This window comes from Heteronotia binoei, chromosome 3 (genome assembly GCF_032191835.1).
Source record: "Heteronotia binoei isolate CCM8104 ecotype False Entrance Well chromosome 3, APGP_CSIRO_Hbin_v1, whole genome shotgun sequence".
NCBI classification, from domain to species: domain Eukaryota; kingdom Metazoa; phylum Chordata; class Lepidosauria; order Squamata; family Gekkonidae; genus Heteronotia; species Heteronotia binoei.
In genome coordinates this window covers 85,019,048-85,038,398 of record NC_083225.1, presented here as the reverse complement: position 1 = coordinate 85,038,398, position 19,351 = coordinate 85,019,048, and the positions used below count along the sequence as shown (strand labels likewise).

Sequence of the window (19,351 nt, the reverse complement as noted above, 5' to 3'; positions counted from 1 at the left end):
GGGAAATCTGGCAACAAACTCTTCGCTGCCTTTTTAGATCTCAAGGCGGCGTTTGACTTTGGGTTGCTTTGGGTTAAGTTGGCCAGGATGAACATGGATCCCAGATTGCTTGCCTTGATTAAAAAACTATATATATGTACCAGCTGTCAAGTTAAGTACAACTCCCAGGGAAACCTAACTCCGGAAATTCCAATTTCTAAGGGTGTGAAACAGGGCTGTATTCTTGCCCCAGCACTTTTTAATCTTTTTAAAAATGATTTAGCCCCTGTTTTATATGCAATCGATGGGCATGCCCCTAAAATTGCTCACCGTCACTTTCCCATCCTCTTATAAGCGGATGATGCCGTCTTACTGTCATGTTCCCAAATTGGATTGAGGCGTCAAGTTATGACCTATCTCAATAACAATGAGTTAACCCTGAATTATGGGAAAACAAAGATTTTAGTTTTCTCTAAATCTTGGAAGCAACTATCATGGTCAGTCTAGGGAAACCCTATTGAACAGGTCAAAACTACCAAATATCTGGGGATTAATTTTTCCTATAATGGGAGCTGGGCAACCCATCGCAAGTGCGCTCTAACAGTGGCAAGAACTAGTGCCTTGGCTATTGCCCGTTTTTTTTAATCTGAAAGGGAATCGATATGTCCCTATGGCCCTAAGAGCTTTTAATGCGAAATCTAGCCCCCAACTCTTATATGGTGCCCCCATATGGGGGCCTTTAATCACACCACTGAAGGCCTACAATCTTTCTTTTTGAGGAAAATACTGGGATTACCCAACTGTGTTCCTTATGCTGCAATTTGCATGGAAACTGGACTGTTGCTGCTGGAAACTCGCGCCTGGCTTCTGACCTTTAAGTTTTGGCTGCGCCTTTTATTTAACTCTGATCAGAATTCTTTCACCTTTTTGATGCTGATGGACCATCATGCATCAAAATGGTTGACCCTGATCCAAAAGAAAATTACATCCATAGGAATTTCCTTGGATGCATTTTATCTATCCTCTGCTTCTGCGGTATTTCAATCCATCAAACGTAGACTACTAGATATCCAGTTGCAACATCTGACTGAGGCAGCTCGGAAATCTTGCTCCCCAAATCACCTGGGTTTATCCCAGACTCCTGGGCTTCTAGCTCCCTATTTCCACTTTTTAACTGATCCTCACCAAAGAAGAGCCGCCCTGAGCCACTTCGGTGGGAAGGGCGGGATATAAGCCGAAATATATATATATATATATATATATATATATATATATATATATATATATATATATATATATATATATAAATAAATAAATAAGAGCACTCATGCTGGCTAGATTCAATGCATTACCATCGGCCATCCTTTTTGGAAGATACCACAGAATCCCCCACAATCTTAGACGATGCCCTTGTAGCCAAGGAGTCATCGAAACGGTCCCTCATGTTCTTCTGGACTGCTCTTTCTATAGCAGTCCACGAGCAAGATACCTAGATGCACTGCTCTCTGACCATCAAGGCCTTTCTGACAATGCCAAGGTCCGCTTTTTTACTCCACGGGAAACACAACTTTGTCACTACTCATGTTGCTTGCTTTTTACAGGTTGCGATCCAAATCAGAGAGGCTTTTACTCATGCATAGCCCACAGCTAGTTTATGTTATTTAACTCTTGCTGGTTTTTAAGGTTTTATTATATTTTATAGTGTTACTGTTGGTTTTAAACTATACTGTATTCTTACATTAATGCCAATAAAGGTCTAATGGACACTAATGTTCAGCCTTTAAATGTGATGGCCAGAACTCCCTTTGGAGTTCAATTATGCTTGTCACACCCTTGCTCCTGGCTCCACCCCCAATGTCTCCTGGCTTCACCCCCAAACTCTCCTGGCTCCATCCCCAAAGTCCCCAGATATTTCTTGAATTGGACTTGGCAGCCTTAAATGGGCCAGTAATGGCATTGCAGGGGGAGAAACTAGAAGGGCTGCTGCCTCTCCCCCAACCAATTTTCCCATGCGGAAACCACACTGGAGGGGAGTTACTTCCCCAGTTTTTCTGCTCCATATAGAGTATTTGTGCATGTGGAGCAGAAAAGTTGGGGAAGTAACTCCTCCTCAACTCAGTTTTTGTGTGGGAAAACAGCTTGGGTGAGGAAGGGAGGAGCCCTGCCTATTCCTTCCTTCCTTCCTTCCTTCCTTCCTTCCTTCCTTCCTTCCTTCCTTCCTTCCTTCCTTCCTTCCTTCCTTCCTTCCTTCCTTCCTTCCTAAAAGAAGTAGATACTTCCAAAAGCAACAATAATATCCCCAAAGATATAAATTGTGGGTTTCCAGACTAATCCCCACCCCTTTCTTACTTACAGGGTTTCCTAAAATGCAGGTCTCCGTGTTATGAGCTGAAGACAGTTATTCTGAAAGTTAAGAGTCCTTTCAAAATTAGTGGTTCATTCAGGTATGCAAGTGGATAAAATTGTTCTAATAGCTAATAGTCCAATAATATGGATCCCCATAATTTTGTGTTCAGCTTTAAAAATGTACCAGAATAGTTGAGAAAAATGTTGCAATATACAAACAAATTAATTTTCAGACTTCCTTGCTTAAATTATATAGCTTTATTTACATATATTCAAATTCTCAGTTGTTTTGTGTGGTTCCATACTCCCAAAATATGAGTTGATTAAATATTTCCGTTTGCTTTTATCTCACCAAAGTAATGCTTTTGGCACTTAGCATTCACTTTCGTTTGCTTCACATTTTTTGACCATAGACTTTTAAAATTTACCTTTGAGATGAAGATTTAAAATGTCAGACTGATAAACACTGTTGCCCATTTTTTATATTTTTGTTTAATAAATTTGTTTTTTTCAAATAATTGCCAATTACAGATTTGAACAATACATTCATATTATAAGAAAAACAAGACAGTTTGTTGTAGAAGTATTGTTTAATCTGAAGGTTGGGGTTGATATCTTTAATTTCAGACAATTTAAATAAATGATTTATGTTCCTGGTTTATTTCTTAAATTTTTACCACATAAGGAAAATTTTTACTACATAAGGGTTTTCTTTTCTTTCTTTTTTTTACTAATTTGCGACACTTTGTAGTGTCATTATAGTTGAATCAACAAGCTGCATAAATGATCCTGAGCAGTTAAATCAAGTCAGCCAGATAAAGCAAAGTAAAACAAAAAGGTAAATTTTCAAACTTATTGAGTAGTAATTCCATGATCTGTAATATGGTATATATTTATTGGCCTGACAACTGGTAGGAGATGGAGGGAGGGAGGTACTTACTGAGGCGAACACTTGGCAATTTCTGGGTAAAGTGCTAGAGTGTCATTTTGATGTGATGTCAGCTCTTCCAAGCCATGATGGAGGTGATATCATCACGCAATGTCAAATATCCACCCTGTTTTGCCAATCTACTTCCATGCACCAACCAGATGAGCATAGATGGCCATTGGCACAATTACCAGGAGTTTGCCCACCATTAGTGGGCACCTGGTAAGCTTAGCAGTACTGGAAGTTCAGAATTAAGATCTGCCGCATGGTGGTGGTGGTGGGGGAGAGAGAACAAGAGAGAGAGAGACTGTGTGTGTGTGTGTGTGAGAGAGAGAGAATGCTATAGTATGAACGTGAATGTTTGTGCATTGCACCCACTACCTCACTTTCAGAAAATAGGTTGAGTTTGGTTTCTCTCTGTGTAAATGTGCAGGCCCTTCTGGCCGGGCCTGTAGCTATGGGGGTGGATGTGCCAGGCCCCTCAAATCAAACCCTTTCTTGACCTTTAAGCCCCCCCATCAATCCCCTGCCTCCTGGAGACCACGCTAGCAACTCCTCTTGGATGGTGGCAGCAGCCGGAGGAGCACCAGTGGCACAGAGCTGTTGGTGTTGGGGGGTGAGAGTAGCTCTCCTCCTCCTCCGTGGGGGTTGCAGAGGAGGCAAGGCTTGTCTGGTGGCAGTGAGGCTTGCCTGGAATAGTGGCGGTGACTGCAAGGCTTTCTCGGTAGTGGCCCCGAGGCTTGCTTGGTGGCGGTGAGACTTGCCTGGAGTAGTGGTGGCAGCCCTTTCCGGTGGCCACAGGGCTTTTCCAGCTGCAGATGGACTTTCCTGGCAGCAGCAGTGGCGAGGCTTGCCCAGCGGCGGCAGAGCTTGCCTGGAGCAGCAGCAGTGGCCTCAAGGCTTTCCTGGGAGCAGTGGCGAGGCTTGCCTGGAGGTGGCGGGACAGGAGGAGGTGGGTAGGAGCCGGTGGCCTTGTGGTGGGACTAGCTGGAGCAGGGAGGGGGAGGCAGTCAGGCTCGTGTGCTCTGCAGATCGCTCAGTCACGCCCACCCTCATTCACTCCCACCTGCCCCCTGCTACTCCCCTGACCCAGCAGAGAGACAGACAGAGCCCCCCCACTTCTGCACCCCTCATGAGTCACAGGAGCCCCTGCAGACCACCCTGAACAGGTACATTACCGCCTTGGTGACCCCTGGACAGCAGGTGGGCAGGGGACCCCCCACCTAACATTTTCTGGCCACAGGCCTGCTTCTGGTGTATATTACCCATAACAGAAATGAACAGTGTAATGATATATAGAGTTACTCCAGAGTAAACTGTGCCTTTATTTTGCAAAGTGATACAGCTTTCTGAATGTTTAATATTTACATGCATGAGAAAGAGCTAGGGAAACACAGCATGCACATTTAAAGTGGTCTGAGAATTAAAGCTTTATTCTTAACATCCATATACATTAAGTAGAATTTTATAGTGTCTTCAGCATCACAAAATATTCCTACCATGTTAGTGAGAGGTAAGCAAGGGCAATTATGTTTATTGAAAAGACTGTTATAATACATTGTTAATTATTTTAGAATGGAAAAGCAAGCTAACCTTAAATGAAAATGAATTACAGAATTGTTCACACTGGATAATTTCAGAAATATACTTTTAGCCAGGGTTATCAGATGTCCGCTTTTGGATTTATTTATTTTTTTAAATCTGATGAAAATATCCACTTTTAAGTTTTCCTTCCTGCTACAGGCCCCCTCATGTAATTCTTCAGGGTGTTTTGTCCTCTATGGGAAATATGTTGTGGGGATTGCTGGGCTGCAGTGGGAAGGGGTAGGCAGGACAATTCCATTCTTTCATTGGGTGGCAGAATGGAACTTTCTGGGTGGAAAGTTGGCATAGAAATATTTTGAATTAAAAATATGTTCTCTTCCATTCTGAACTGCTGTGACGGTAAGGTATGGGTTAAACAGAAAACTGAAGACTCACAGAGCCTGCGTCAGGTGACCTGAGGGTGGGGGCCAGAGTGCTCGGAACTCTCAGTGGTAGATGGTCAGCTAACGGCTGAGGAGAGTCAGTTAGTTGCCTGACAGAGACTGAGAGAGTCAGTTATCTGAGAGAGTTGGTCTTTGAGAAGGAGCTGGGGCAGTAGCTAAAGAGAGTCTTCAGGGAAGGAAAGCTGACTGCTAGCTCTATAAAAACAGCAAGGGGCTGTGTGTGACTAAAAGAAAGAGTCACCATGAAGACCTGAATGGTCACAGACACATATACATCTCTTAAGAACTAGAGAGGTGGTTGAGGGAACATATGTGGGTCTAGAAGTCTGAAGGGCTGGGAGTAGAGGCTCCAGTCGACTTGTGAGAGACTTGGCACATTACACCCAAGAGGCCAACCTTTACTAGTGGTGGAGAGTGTATTATTTAGGAACTGTGAACCTGAGAGACCTAAGAAAGAAAACATATTCTAAAGCCTGAAACAACTGAGCAACTTGTTAACTGAGTGAGATACTTTATAGCCCGTGTATATATCACCCATATCCCCAGTTTAAGACTTTGTGTTTAAAATAAATATCTGTGGTTTACGTTAAAGTTCTCTGGTGCCTATAATTTGGGAAAACTGTCAGAGCTGCTGTGGTCCCCTAAGAATTGTATTATACATCCATCTGAAAGAAAGCAACCCCCCCCCCCGAAGAGACTAGAACAGAGAAATCCATCATACCCACCCCTTGAGTTCTATAGTCCTGAGGGAAAAGTTTTAAAAGGAAGAACTGAGGAGAAAGAGGGGCTGGGGTAGCCATAAACAGCACATAAAAGTGATCCAGTAGGACCGTGAGGCGGGTGCTGTCATAACTGCATTTTATATGTGAAGGGGAAAAATCTCATCTCCCGCCCCTCATTTTAGTGTGTGTTTTGGCTTTCTTCCTGCAATTAGGTAGTAAATTTTAATGTAGATTTCAAGCAGAGCATTTTGAAGTATGTGAATGTGTGTAGTATTGCACTCTTACGAGGAAGTACTTAGTTTGTTTCCTGCAAATTGGAAGGAGTTCCTAGGGTGGATGATTCAATAGAATTAATTGTTAGTCTTGTAAATGTATTCTTATCTTGAACCATCATGACCAGGATCTGGTTGTCTTTTCTTTTGATTCCCTCCCCGCCTTGCCACACACACACAGTTGTCACCCAGAGAGTTTTACTTTTGCCTCATTAACTTTTAGAAAATGAAATACAGAAATTAATATAATGCTTCTGTTCAGTAGAGCATTACATAATCCCAATGTAGCATCAGCTGTGTCCAGGTGCCCACTAATATCTTAGGTCTTGAAAATAAAATTCAAATTACCTTAAATGGAATTCCTCCAGAAACACCAACAAAAAGGTACAGTATTTTTTGCACCATAAGACTCACTTTTCCCCCCCAAAAAAGTGGAGGGAAAAGTGTGTGCATCTTAAGGAGCGAATACTGCAAAAAATTCACACAAATGCCTCTAAATTCACACAAACGGCTCTAAAAACTAGGTGCGTCTTATGCTCAGGTGCGTCTTATGGAGCGAAAAATACGGTAATTCCCTAACGTGTGTCTGGCTAGTTATCAAAGAGCTGTGTTCATATGGTGTAAACATATTACAGCTGTGTGCCATTAGCTTGGCCTTGGACATAAGCATACTTGTTTCTCTGGGACAGGCAATGTGGCAAGTCCTCAGTTTTCATTGGAAACAGAAACCAATCAATATCTCTTTCCTAAAACTAAGAGCTGGTCCCAACATTCCTCCTCCTTGGAGCAAGGGCTGTTTCAGAGGATCCCAAAGGCATTACTTTTGCATCTGTGGGGATCTGTCATCGGAGGGATGCTTGTCATGAAACCTCCAAACATATGATGACTGGATGTGTCCTTGTTTTATCTATATCATGATTATCCCTACACCCATAGCAGCCATTTTGTGTCATCAAGTTCTCTCAGAATTCCAATAGTGCTTGCGTGTTGACCCCAGAGAAGTACCAACTTTTGGATGTAGGGGAAAGAACCGAAAGATATGGAATTGGGGGTGGGGAGGAGAAACTACAGCTACTACCAGCTGGAGAGGACAGATGGTACAGCTCACCTGAATGCACTCAGATGTAGGGTTGTCATCACCAGGTTGGGAAATACCTGGAAATTTGGAGGGGAGGGGGGCAGAGCCTGGGGAGGATTAGTTTTGGGAAGGAGAGGTACTTCAGCAAGTATAATTTCATAGAGACTACGCTCCCAGGCAGCTATTTTCTCCAGGGGAACAAATCTCTGTAGCCTGGAGATCAGTTATAATTCCAGGAGATCTCCAGCTTCCACCTGGAAGCTGGCAACCCTTCTTCAGCCTCAACTGGTAATTGGTTGCTTCCTTTGGTATGAGAAATTGCAGAAAAGAAACCTCAGGAGAAATAAATACACCTTTTCATTCCTGCCTTGAGGAAGTGGCATTGCACTGATTGAGGGATGTGTGCTTCAGCAAGAATTTATTGAATATAAAAGGAAAACATTTAAATATATTTATAGGCAAAAGGAGAAAACATGGGTAGAAGTTCAGTGGAATTGAGGTCAGTTGATTCAGACAAAACACACCCACACACAGAATAGAGCTGTATCAATTTCAACATTATGGGGCTAAAGATTTAGACAACCAGTTTAGACCCAGCAGAAAAGTATTTTAGGAAGGAGAAAACCTGCAGGCTTATCAAAGTTTGGTTAAACAGCTTGGTAAGGTCATGTGAGAATGGTATAGACCCAGAGATGGTTATTACTTTGATTACTTTAATAAATTTCTTTAATAAAATAATCACATGTATACTGTTTCCTGTGTGTTTTATTCCTTTCAGTGCTATCTATGGATCTGGTTTTTGAAGCAATATGTATAATATATTTTCAAAAATTATTTAATGTTTTTGTGTAGAAATAATACCCTCTTGCATTTCACATCATAATTTCTTTCATAATGGTTCCTAGTCTATGTTATCCTATGTATTGTCTCAGCATTCTGACTTATACTACTACACGGTGTTAGAGAAATGAATCAAATTGTGATCCATTTGAATATATTGCCTTTTTTCTCTTTCTGTTAGTTCTGAAATTGGCATACTAAAGACTACATGCAATGTGATAGGTACTGAAGGATTTTACGAACAGCAGGATAACTCCAATTCCTGTAAGTACTTCCATCAATTATGTTTCTTTCTGATTTCACAAGTTATTATATTAATTTTTGGCCACATACAAAATCTCTATGAATGATTCTGAATAACTATTATATAATTATAGTAATCTTGATTATTTGGTATTACAAGAAGAGAGCCTGCCAGAAGTCAGAGAAAGGGGGAAGTATTTGGAACGCCCACCCAACAGTTCCTCATTGGTACATCTCTCCTTCCCCCTTTTAAACTGATTTTCAACTTTCCATAGCCCCTTGCATATAGTTAGTCCACATCAGGCCATAATTAAGGTTTATGCCCTTTAGGGTAATTTATATAGTAATATTTTTCTGCATACCTGGGGTTCCCTTAGTAGAAATGCCTACTTTCTATGTGAATTACTTAGTTTTGCTGCTTTCAGAATACTAACAACTTTACTGTTAGAGGGAGGGCAACAAGCTTCTTTGCATCCAGGATTCTATAAGTTTATGAGAGCTTGCCAGATTAACTACCAACACCCCACTTTTACCATTAACTGACAGCTATTTTCAACAATCCATCTCTTTTGGAACATATTTTGTCTTCATCCAATAGTTGTTGTCCTCCCCCTTTTGTTGATTTACAAATGCATGTTTTTCTGCATATCCTTAGAATCCCTCAAGTAGGTAGAGATTGGTTGTCCTGGCTTTGTGGCTTTTGTCACTCAAACAAGGGCCAATCATTTTGATGATGGACTGTTCCTGCCATTGTTGCTTCAACCCCATTAAGGTTCCTCAAGCAGGAGAGTTGTAATATTTTTTTTCAAATTAAAAGTTTTATTGAATTTCAGTTATAGGAAAGGGGAAAGGGAAGATTCTACAGGAAGTTATGGGAAATCAGAGTTGGAGGAAGAGAACAAATGCCTCTCTTAATTACATTTCTTTCTCTTTACATATACATCTGGTTCAATCATCACTCCATCTATATATCATTTACAATTGGTATTTACTGTTTTGTTTCTTATAACATTCTACCTCTCTATAATTCTTACTTTGGCTTACAAATACACATTTCTTATAATTGCTTCATCTTATTCAGTATATTATACAGTACTCATTTCTTATCTTATATATTCTTTATATAGGAAAGTTGTAATGTAATAGTGAGGAGTGGTGGTAGGGGGGAGCAAAAATGAATTATGAATATCATTTGTTTTGTATTTGAAGTACGGTTTCTAAACCTATCATATAATGTGGCTCAGTCTTAGTTCTACTTTTAAAATATTCTGAAGGAGCATTTTCCACTGTGTATCCTTTTGTTCAGATTTAATCTGAGCAACCTGATTATTTTATATACAAAATGAATAGCCCTCCACTACTATATGTAAACTTTTTAATTATCTTCTAGCAGTTAATAAATCCTGTTGCTTACAAGAGTTCTTTAGTCCAGTGAATGTTGCTTACCTGGAAGCAGAAAGTTCTTCAAGCCTTAATCTTCATTATCTGCCTTTTAATATGGGAAAACATTATTGTGCTATGATTTTCATCAATGAGCAGGTAAGAAGAATTAGTTTGGCAATATGATGCCTTTGTAATATGAAAAATTAGGGCACTGTGTTTTTGTCAACAGATAACGAGATAAAATAGGCTAAAAGGAAATCATTGGATTACCTTTCACACAAGGATGAGCATAAATATAGAGATAACTACATTATCTCTAAGGCTGGAAAGCACTCAATGAAACTAATCTACAGGAGCTTTAAAATAACTGAATGGTATCTAGGAACAGTTTCCAAATGTGCCCTGCCCATGCTCTGGTAATGTAATGAGTGAGGAGAATGATTAATACACAAACAAAGAATATAAATGTTCAGTAGTGGTGTAGCTCAGGTGTGGCCAACGATAGCTCTCCAGATGTTTTTTGCCTACAACTCCCATCAGCCCCAGCCATTGGCCATGCTGGCTGGGGCTGATGGGAGTTGTAGGCAAAAAACATCGGGAGAGCAACCGTTGGCCACCTCTGGTGTAGCTGGTCAGTGTCTCTATTTCCTCCATCTGTCCTTTAATAATGGCTGCGGTACTCTTACATACTCTGTCCTGCTTACATGGCCTAGAAATGCCCAGCATCACCATATGGTAAAAAAGTACACAAGAACTCTTTAAGATGGCTCTCACTTAAACAGGAGATGTCAAAAGCCAAGATATTTGTATTATTCTCCATTACATCTGTATATCTAATAGTGAAGTGTGCCCCCATCTACAGATACTAAAATCTGTGGATCAGGGCCACACTGACACTAAACAGATTTTTCTGCAAAGTTGGGGGACTCCTCAGGTTTGCAGAAAAATCTGAAATGTAAATAAACTGGTGGGTTTAAATCCCCCCAAACTTTTTTTTTTAAAGACATTGTTTGCTCAAGCAGAGACAGGGCACTTACTTGAAGAGCTAGTGGCAGCTGCCATAGGAAGCCAGTCTGGTTATGGCAGATGCTGGGAGAGGCTCTGGGCTCAGCCGTGGTGGAGCAGATGCTGGGGGAGGCTCTGGGCCTTGCTACATCAGCAGGATCTGAGAGAGGCTTCAGGCCTGACTGCAGTGGACACCAAGAGTCACTTTGGGCCTGGCCACCATGGCAGAGACTCTGAGAGTTGCTCTGGATTTGGAGCAGTACCCAGGCAATGTGACTGCTGCTACCAGAATCCAAGGTAGGTGGTGAGACCTAGAGCTGTGACAGATTCAGCAGTACAGGGAGATGGGATTCCCCTCCATTCAAGTCTTATGGGGCCTTCACTTGTTTTGTTTCTGATTTCCACTGTATCTGGATCTTAGTTTTCCTTCCAGACTTGTGACACAATGCTGCTTTGCCATGTTGCCTTTTTGCTGTGGCCTGAAGATGTATTCTTGTTATTTAGCAGAATACAGTACCATGTAGTGTTCAGCTCTTGCCTAGCGTTCCTTGGTTTGTGACATCTTATTGAAGGGGATTGCCTGTGTGGATCCAGGAAGCAAGTGAATGCTTCATTAAGGGAGTGGGTAATATCAACCACTTTGAAATAGATAGTCACAAAACATCTCCTGAAAAAGTCATAGCCAGACAAAGTTATTCAAACTTCTATTATTTGGTAGCAAATATTCAGTTTATAGATCCATCTTATCTCCTGGCTTAACAAGAATTTTCCACAAAATTGTAAGCGTGGGGTTTGAATCTGGCAATGGCAAAGAACCTTAAGGAATCAAAATCGTGTTGAAATTTCATAGAGTGCTCTGTCAGGGGAGCCTCTGTAATCTTATTCTTAACCCTTGAATGGTGTTCCAAGATTAAATACTCTGGCTCCATTTAGCTCAGATAATGAGTGTGACTTATGCTTTTTTGTGAAATGTGCAGATTCTCTGTAAGTAGCTATATTCATGCTGTTTCACACTTGGCTTATTAAGTGTACTGTCTCTTTAATGGAACGTAGTAGCTAAATCATGCACCCTCCCCGTTGGGGATTTTGGTTGGCTTCTCTGTTCCATTCTGCTTTATTCCTTATGATGCACTATTTTGTACTGAATATATCACTTCTATGAACTAATTTTGATAAGTATATATAAATAGTGTTAATTTGTTATTAGAGTGCTTGGAGGCTTGTTGTCCATGGAAGCTGTTGCCTTTTTTGCTTTAGGTGGGCCTTGGAGATCCCAAGACTAATAATTCCTGGGGTCTTCCAACATCCATGCTGATGTCAGGCCATAGACCTGGTGTCAACCATTGTAGTGCTGGGACTCTCCTAGATTGTATCAGGTCCCACTCACCAAACAGATAACATACTGAATTTGACCTTTGACAGAGAGATAAATATTAATCTGATAGCCACTGGTTGGGTGCCATGGTCAGATCAATATGCTCTGAATGCCCAACTATGTGTCCCAACCCCTCCCTGTCTAGGTGGCTTTCCAGTTTGGTGTAGTGAGAGCCAGTTTGGTGTAGTGGTTAAGTATTTGGACTTTTATTTGGGAGAACCTGGTTTCATTCCCCGCTCCTCCACTTGCAGCTGCTGGAATGGCCTTGGGTCAGCCATAGTTCTTGTAGGAGTTGTCCTTGAAAGGGCAGCTTCTGTAAGAGCTCTCTCAGCCCCACCTACCTCACAAGGTATCTTTAGCGAGAGGGGGGAGGTAAAAGGAGTTTTTGATTGCTCTGAGACTCTGAGATTTTGAGTATAGAGCGAGATATAAATCCAGTATCTTCAGTCTTCTTCCAGAATGTTCTGTGGGACCCAATGCCTCTTGGTGATTCATTGGATACACTGGTGGAGGACTGGAATGCCTATTTCTCTTAAGCCACTGATGCAATTGCACCCTTGTGCCCTCTTTGTTCCTGCCCAAAACTAGCTCCATGGGGCACCGAGGAGCTCAGAGGGATGAAGCAGGAACTTAAATTGCTAGAGAGAGCATGGTGTAAGAACATCCTATAGGTTCTTTATGAAAACCTATGAGATCCTGGTAAAGACTGTTAAAAGGGAGTTCTTTTTAGTCTCCATCACATCTGCTAGCTCCTGCTCAGCGCAATTATTTAGGACAATTAGGTCTTTAACCTCTCTTATTGAGAGAACCCCCCCCAAATTAGTGATTCGGCCATTAGCTGTGAGGCTTTCACAAGCTTCTTTGTGAATAAATTCTTGTTGCTCCACCACAACCTGCCAGCCAATATTAATATAGTATGTGAACTGGAGGCCCCTTCACCATCTTTGAATTTTGTGTCCAACAGCTTCAGTTGGCTCTCCCAGGCCAATGTTGACAGGATTCTGGGTGCTGTTAGGCCAACCACCTGCTTTTTGGACCCATGTCCATTATGACTGGTGAAAGCTGGTGGTGAATGGAATACGGGGCCCCCAGTGGACATTATCAATCTGTCCCTGAATACAGGGTTATATCCTGGGGATTTAAAAGAGGCAGTGGTAACAGCACTGTTGAAGAAACCATCATTCAATCCCTTAGTGCTTCCAATTACCAGCCAGTTTCAAATCTTTAATTTCTGGGTAAGGTAATTGAGAAAGTGGTGGCTATGCAGCTTCAGAGTTCCCCGGAGGACACAGTTGCCTTGGATCTATTCTAGTCTGGTTTCTGTGCTAGTCATGGGATGAAGATAGCATTGATTGCCCTGACAGACAACCTCCATAGGCAGCTGGATTGAGGTTGGTTGGTGCTGCTGTTGTTGCTAGCAGTGTTCAACACAGTTTACCATGATCATCTGGTACACCACCTTGCTGACATAGGAGGAGTTTGAGGGGTTGCCTTGAAGTAGCTTACTTCATTTTTCTAGGGTCAAGGTCAAAGAATGGTGCTAGGAGAGATGATATCCTTACACCATCCCTTGGTGTAGAGTCCCTTAAGGGGCAGTCCTTTCGCCAATGTTATTTAACATAACAATAATAATAATAACAACATTTTATTTATATCCCACCCTCCCTGCCGAAGCAGACTCAGGGCGGCTAACAACATAATCAGTCTGTACAATGAGTTATACAACAAATTTTAAAATAAACATTCAACTTAAAACATTCCAATTTAAAATTAACATTTCTGGTGCTATTCTATTAGATGCAAGTATGTATGATTGTAGAATCACTTAAAACGAGTCCATCAGTCATTCAGTCAGGTAAAGGCCATCCTAAAGAGGAAGGTCTTGTAGGCCCTGCGGAACTGTTCAAGGCTCCGCAGGGCCCACACTTTTTCCAGGAGCTGGTTCCATAGGTGTGGAGCTGCAATGGAGAAGGCCCGTGTACGAGTATTCTTTAATTTTGCCTCCTTCGGCCTGGGGCTAGTCAGTTGGTTCTTCCCCACTGACCTCAGTGCTCTTTGGGGTTCATATGGGGAGAGATGGTCCTTCAGGTAGGCAGGTCCTCGAACATCTATATGTGCCCTCTTGCCCAGCTGGTGTGGACGTTTGGGCTGGGTTGCCATCAGTATGCTGATGACACCCAACTAAATGGATGGATGGACACCGCCCCATCTAGTTTGGCCAAGGGTTTGGAGGCTGTGGTTGGCTGGCTAGAACAGCTGATTGAAGCTGAATCCACAAAAGATGGAAATTATCTGGCTGAGTTGGGGTGATTCAGGATTGGGGTTCCATCTCCCGGCTCTTGATGGGGCACCTTTAATATGTATGCCAACTGCAAAAAGCCTAGGTGTGATCTTGGATACCTCCTTATCAATGGAGGCCCAAGTCACAAACATATCCAGGCTGGCTCTTTTATAGCTGCACCAGGCAAGGCAACTAGCTCCCTTCCTGTCTCTCTCCAGCTTTGCTATACTAATCCATGCAAATTTTTGTGCATACAGGGTAATGCTTTAAAGCATTCATGTGAATGCATATGTAGGGAGAAATTACATAGATCTGTTTAAACATATACATTTTCAGGGAATGCACATACCTGGTTTTTGTTCAGTCGTCTTGGTCTTTCTGAGATCCTCCCCCACCCCAGAAAAATCATTTCAAACCTTATGCCAAAATAGGCCCAAATTCACACATTATATGATAATAGTAGACTGATATTTTGACTGACACATGGGTAAGGGCACTTCAGATAAAGGGTAGTACATATTCATTATATTCCTGATCAGCGCCGGCTCTAGACTGTTTGGTGCCCTAGGCAAGCTAACTACTTGTCCCCCCCCCCATTCTCCTTCCTCCCCTCCCTTCACCCATCTCCTCCCAACTCATTCACACAAGCACCCTTGCTTCCCACTTGTTGCATGTGTGCCTTAGTACCTTCCATTGACAGCACCTGCTCTGAGGTACTAGGAGCCTATAGAAGACTAACCTTCCAAACGCAACTGCTCAGAAAGACTGCGTCCTTCCGAGCATTCCCTCATCACCTTCCTATCTTCATCGTGGTCTCTGTGCAGTCCCACACATGGGTTTTCCACCTGGAAACGAACCCGACCTCGGAGAATTCAAAGTTAGCCTAGGCGTTTATTTTTGCGCGCATTCCCTCTCGATCTGGGGAGCAGGCATCCACTTCTCATGCCTGGAGCGAGGGGAAGGTGCTCCACACACCCAGTTTCTTTTTAACTGCCGTTCGGATTAGACCTACCTTGTTGCATCTCCTCAACCTCGTTGCGTTTTTTCTTCTATTCCTCTCCAAGCGGCCTCTTCTTTCTCCATTCTTCGACTGGTATCGTTATTCTAAAAAAAAAGAGAGAGAGAGAGACTTTATCTTCTGTTTACTGTTACCCCTTCCCTCTCCTCCCCCCCCCCCAGGCATATGGAAGGGAAGGACCCCCAATTTTTTTAAAAAAAGTGCATTTGGTGTGGGACCAAAACTCCCTTGACTGACGAACACTCTTTGTGCTTATTTTGTTGGGGGAGTCCCACAGAGCCGACACCTGTGCTCATTGCAGCCAATTTGGAAAACAGGCCAAAAAGAATCAACTCAACTCAAAAGCCACCTCTTAGAATCTTCTTTGGGGCCTGTTATGCCCCACGATTCTGGGTCTCATACTTTGCCACCTTCCCTAACTCCACAAAGGGACGTGGTTCGATCGGCAGCTTCCGTGGCATCGGCTCCCAGTAAGCATAAGTCCAGAAAACATACTAAAAAATCAGGATTCAGCCATCTCTCCACTATATCTAGAGTCTTCTACTTAAGCCCATGATAGTCATCATTCTAGATCTCCACTATATGGTCCACCAACGCACAAGGATCTTTCCACACAAATCTATACTGACCCACAGTCTCTAAGCCGACGCAGGGATCGTTATTATTACTACAGTTCATCACGGTCCAGATCACCTCTGTCCCCACGTCGATACTGGCAGCACTATAGGTTTTCTAGATCACCATCCTACGAACTCCATTGACCTTAGTACCGTGAGGAAACCCACCAGCCTCGGTACCTTGAGGAAGTCTACCAACCTCGGTATCGTGAAGACACATACCAACCTCGGTACCATGAGGAAGTTTACTACCCCAGATACCATGAAGGTTCATCTCCTCATCAACCTCAACATTACAGTCAGGATTCGAAACCACTATCACCGGTACCCTCAACTTCTGCTCTGTCGGTTCCATCTAAACAGCAGATAGATCAACCTGACCAACCTATCCTTCTGAGTAAGGCTATATTGTTACCGGCCAAGCCATTACACGACCACCCAACCACACCCATGGATGTACCTGAAGATTCCGAAGCCGAACACTCCGATTAGTCTCAATCTGCAAGATCCGAACTCACATCACTTGTGTCTGACATAACTAAACCGGCTGATCTCTCACCATCCGAAGGCTCCAAGGCTCACTTAGACCTGCTAACCAACATGGCAAACTCCCTCAATATAAAGCTCACTACTGATTTGCTGATAATATCCAATGTGGTCCATGACTTAGTCCACGCGGACTTACCTGCGGGCTCCTTCCTCCCCATGCTCCCTGTTCACCTTGAAGGCCTAAAAGAGGCTTGGGATAAGCCTGCATTGGTTCCTCCTACATCTAAAAGGGTTGAATCCTTATATAAAATCCATGCACCGGATTCTAAATTCTTATTCAATCACTCTTTGACGGTCAGGGCCTTTTTAATTCAACAACCGATGACATCCTGACTACTGTTGATGACAGTAGAAAAAGAGCTAGGAGATTGGGAGTCAGTCAACAACAGTCTCAACCTAATCGGCAGAGGGTTTGGAAACTGTCCCACTACAAACATCCCCGCTCTCCAAAACAGGCTGAATATTGGAAGCGCAAAGCTCCACCAGCTAAACAACCCTTACATCAATGGCCTCGTACACAGACCACAAAGAAGACGACTCCTGCTTCAAAACAGTCTCTTTGACTTCCTAGCGCCATCTCCTCTTCAGCCACAACATCTACCCAGCATCACAAGACTGCTTCCTTTTTACCCCATGCGGGAATCCATAACATCAGATTCCCGGGTCCTGGCGATAATCCACAGGGGCTACACCATAGAGTTCGATTCACCTCCGAGGCTCCATCGATTCATACGTACTCCTCCATCCCTCCCACTTCAAAAGGAGATCGGCACCTTGCTGGACAAGGCAGCCATAGAAACAGTTCCACCGCAGTTCCATCACACAGGGTTCTATTCCCATACTTGCTGGTTCCAAAGAGAGATGGAGGACAACGTCCAATACTGGACCTTCGCAAGCTCAGTCGCCATGTACAGTACAAAAAATTCCGCATGATTACCCTGCAGTCTATTCTTCCGTTGATTCCAAAAGATGCTTGGATGGCGTTGATAGGCCTTCAAGACGCCTACTTCCACCTAACCATCAACCATCACAACAGAAGATTCTTGAGGTTTGCCATAGGGGACCAACACTACCAGTTCCACTCCCTTCCCTTCGGTCTATCAGGCGATGGAGACTCAAGGCTGTATTCATTTGAGACAATGTAATACTTTATTGGAAACTCATAGCTTGAAACAGAAATTGAGACTAATACCTTGGCAGGGGTGTTTCTGGGTCTTATGGAATCTACATCAAAGCAACATCTGAACAAAGACATTATTCTCAAAACAACAGGGAGTGAAGGTGCAAACTTTCACACGAGAGCCTCTGCTTATCTCCTAGCCTCTGGGAAGATGCTGGCCAGCGGCGGTATCTATTAACAGTCACATTCCTTTGCTCTCTTTACAACCTAAACAAAGTTAACATTTCAAACGTCTCTTTTGATATGCATGGTGACTACAATATCACAAAGGCTAGGGGTTAGTATAGAAAAGTCCATTTGGTTAGTATTTTATAATTTCAGTATGATAGAGTTACAGAGCCTGACACGGTCTCTCGACTGCACCAAGAGTCTTCACAAAGTGTATGGCGGTGGTGGGGGCGACGCTTCGCCAACAAAAAATTTCCATATATCCTTACATAGACAACTGGCTCATTGTGGCCGAATCCAAAGAGCAACTTCAAAAAGACATCTCAACCACTCTGTCTCTCCTGTCTTCATTGGGTCTTCAAGTCAACTTGGCAAAGTCCATTCCCACACAGGACATCCAATTCGTAGGTGCACGCCTATCCATGGTATCCCACAAAGTCTACCTCCCTGCAGACAGAGCCCACCACATTCAGTCTCTGGCATCTACCATCATATCGCATCCTAACAGCCTTCATTTTTCAGCGCATGCTGGGACTTATGGCTGCTACAACCTCTGTCCTGTGCTTTGCGAGATTCCGCATGAGACCTCTGCAGTTATGGTTTGTACGGACGTTCCGCCCGCATTGACAACACCAAATGACTTTACTCACTGTTCCACACCACATCCTCCTATCTCTTGAATGGTGGAAAATGAAACATCATCTTCTGGTGGGAATGCCGTTCATAAGGTCACCCCTGTCAGCCATTGTCATGACCGATGCTTCGAGGTGGGGTTGGGGAGCCCACTTCAGAACTCTAACGGTGCAAGGACAGTGGACAGACTACGAGAAGTCTCTACACATCAACTGCCTAGAACTATTAGTATCCACAGAGCACTCAAATCCTTTCTACCGTCCCTTCACGGTCTGCACATACAGGTCACCTCAGACAACGTGGCAACTGTATTTTATATCAATCATCAAGGGGGCACTGCTTCTGTCCACCTTTGCAGGTGGTCCTTATCCCTCTGGCATTGGAGCATTGCTCACAACATATTCCTGACAGCTGTACATCTGCCGGAAATCCAGAATGTTCAAGCGGATGCTCTGAGTTGTCACCTTGTGAACGACCACGAATGGACCCTCAACTGCACTTATCTTCAGACAGACTTCAGGACATTTGGAATTCTGGCCATAGATGTCTTTGCCTCTCCGGACAATGCACAATGCCCACGTTTTTACACTCAGGGCCCTCCCCTGCAATCCGCGGGAGATCCCTTTCTCCATTCGTGGTTGGGACCACTCCAGTACCTATTCCCTCCGATTTCACTGATAACCAGAACTCTTCAGAAAATCCAACTGGATCGGACCAGCTGTAAACTCATCACTCCCTGGTGGCCC

General features: G+C 43.1%; 1 protein-coding gene across 1 annotated transcript in view; it reads left to right on the top strand.

Annotated features, from left to right (window-relative positions):
- The window catches only part of CFAP47 (cilia and flagella associated protein 47), a 536,960-nt gene that overhangs the window by 195,141 nt on the left and 322,468 nt on the right, over window positions 1-19,351 (top strand). The window contains exons 39-42 of the mRNA XM_060234105.1: window positions 2,335-2,423; window positions 3,077-3,163; window positions 8,335-8,417; window positions 9,790-9,935. Of these exons, the coding sequence (XP_060090088.1) occupies window positions 2,335-2,423; window positions 3,077-3,163; window positions 8,335-8,417; window positions 9,790-9,935 (405 nt within the window). The remainder of the gene's footprint in view (window positions 1-2,334; window positions 2,424-3,076; window positions 3,164-8,334; window positions 8,418-9,789; window positions 9,936-19,351) is intronic.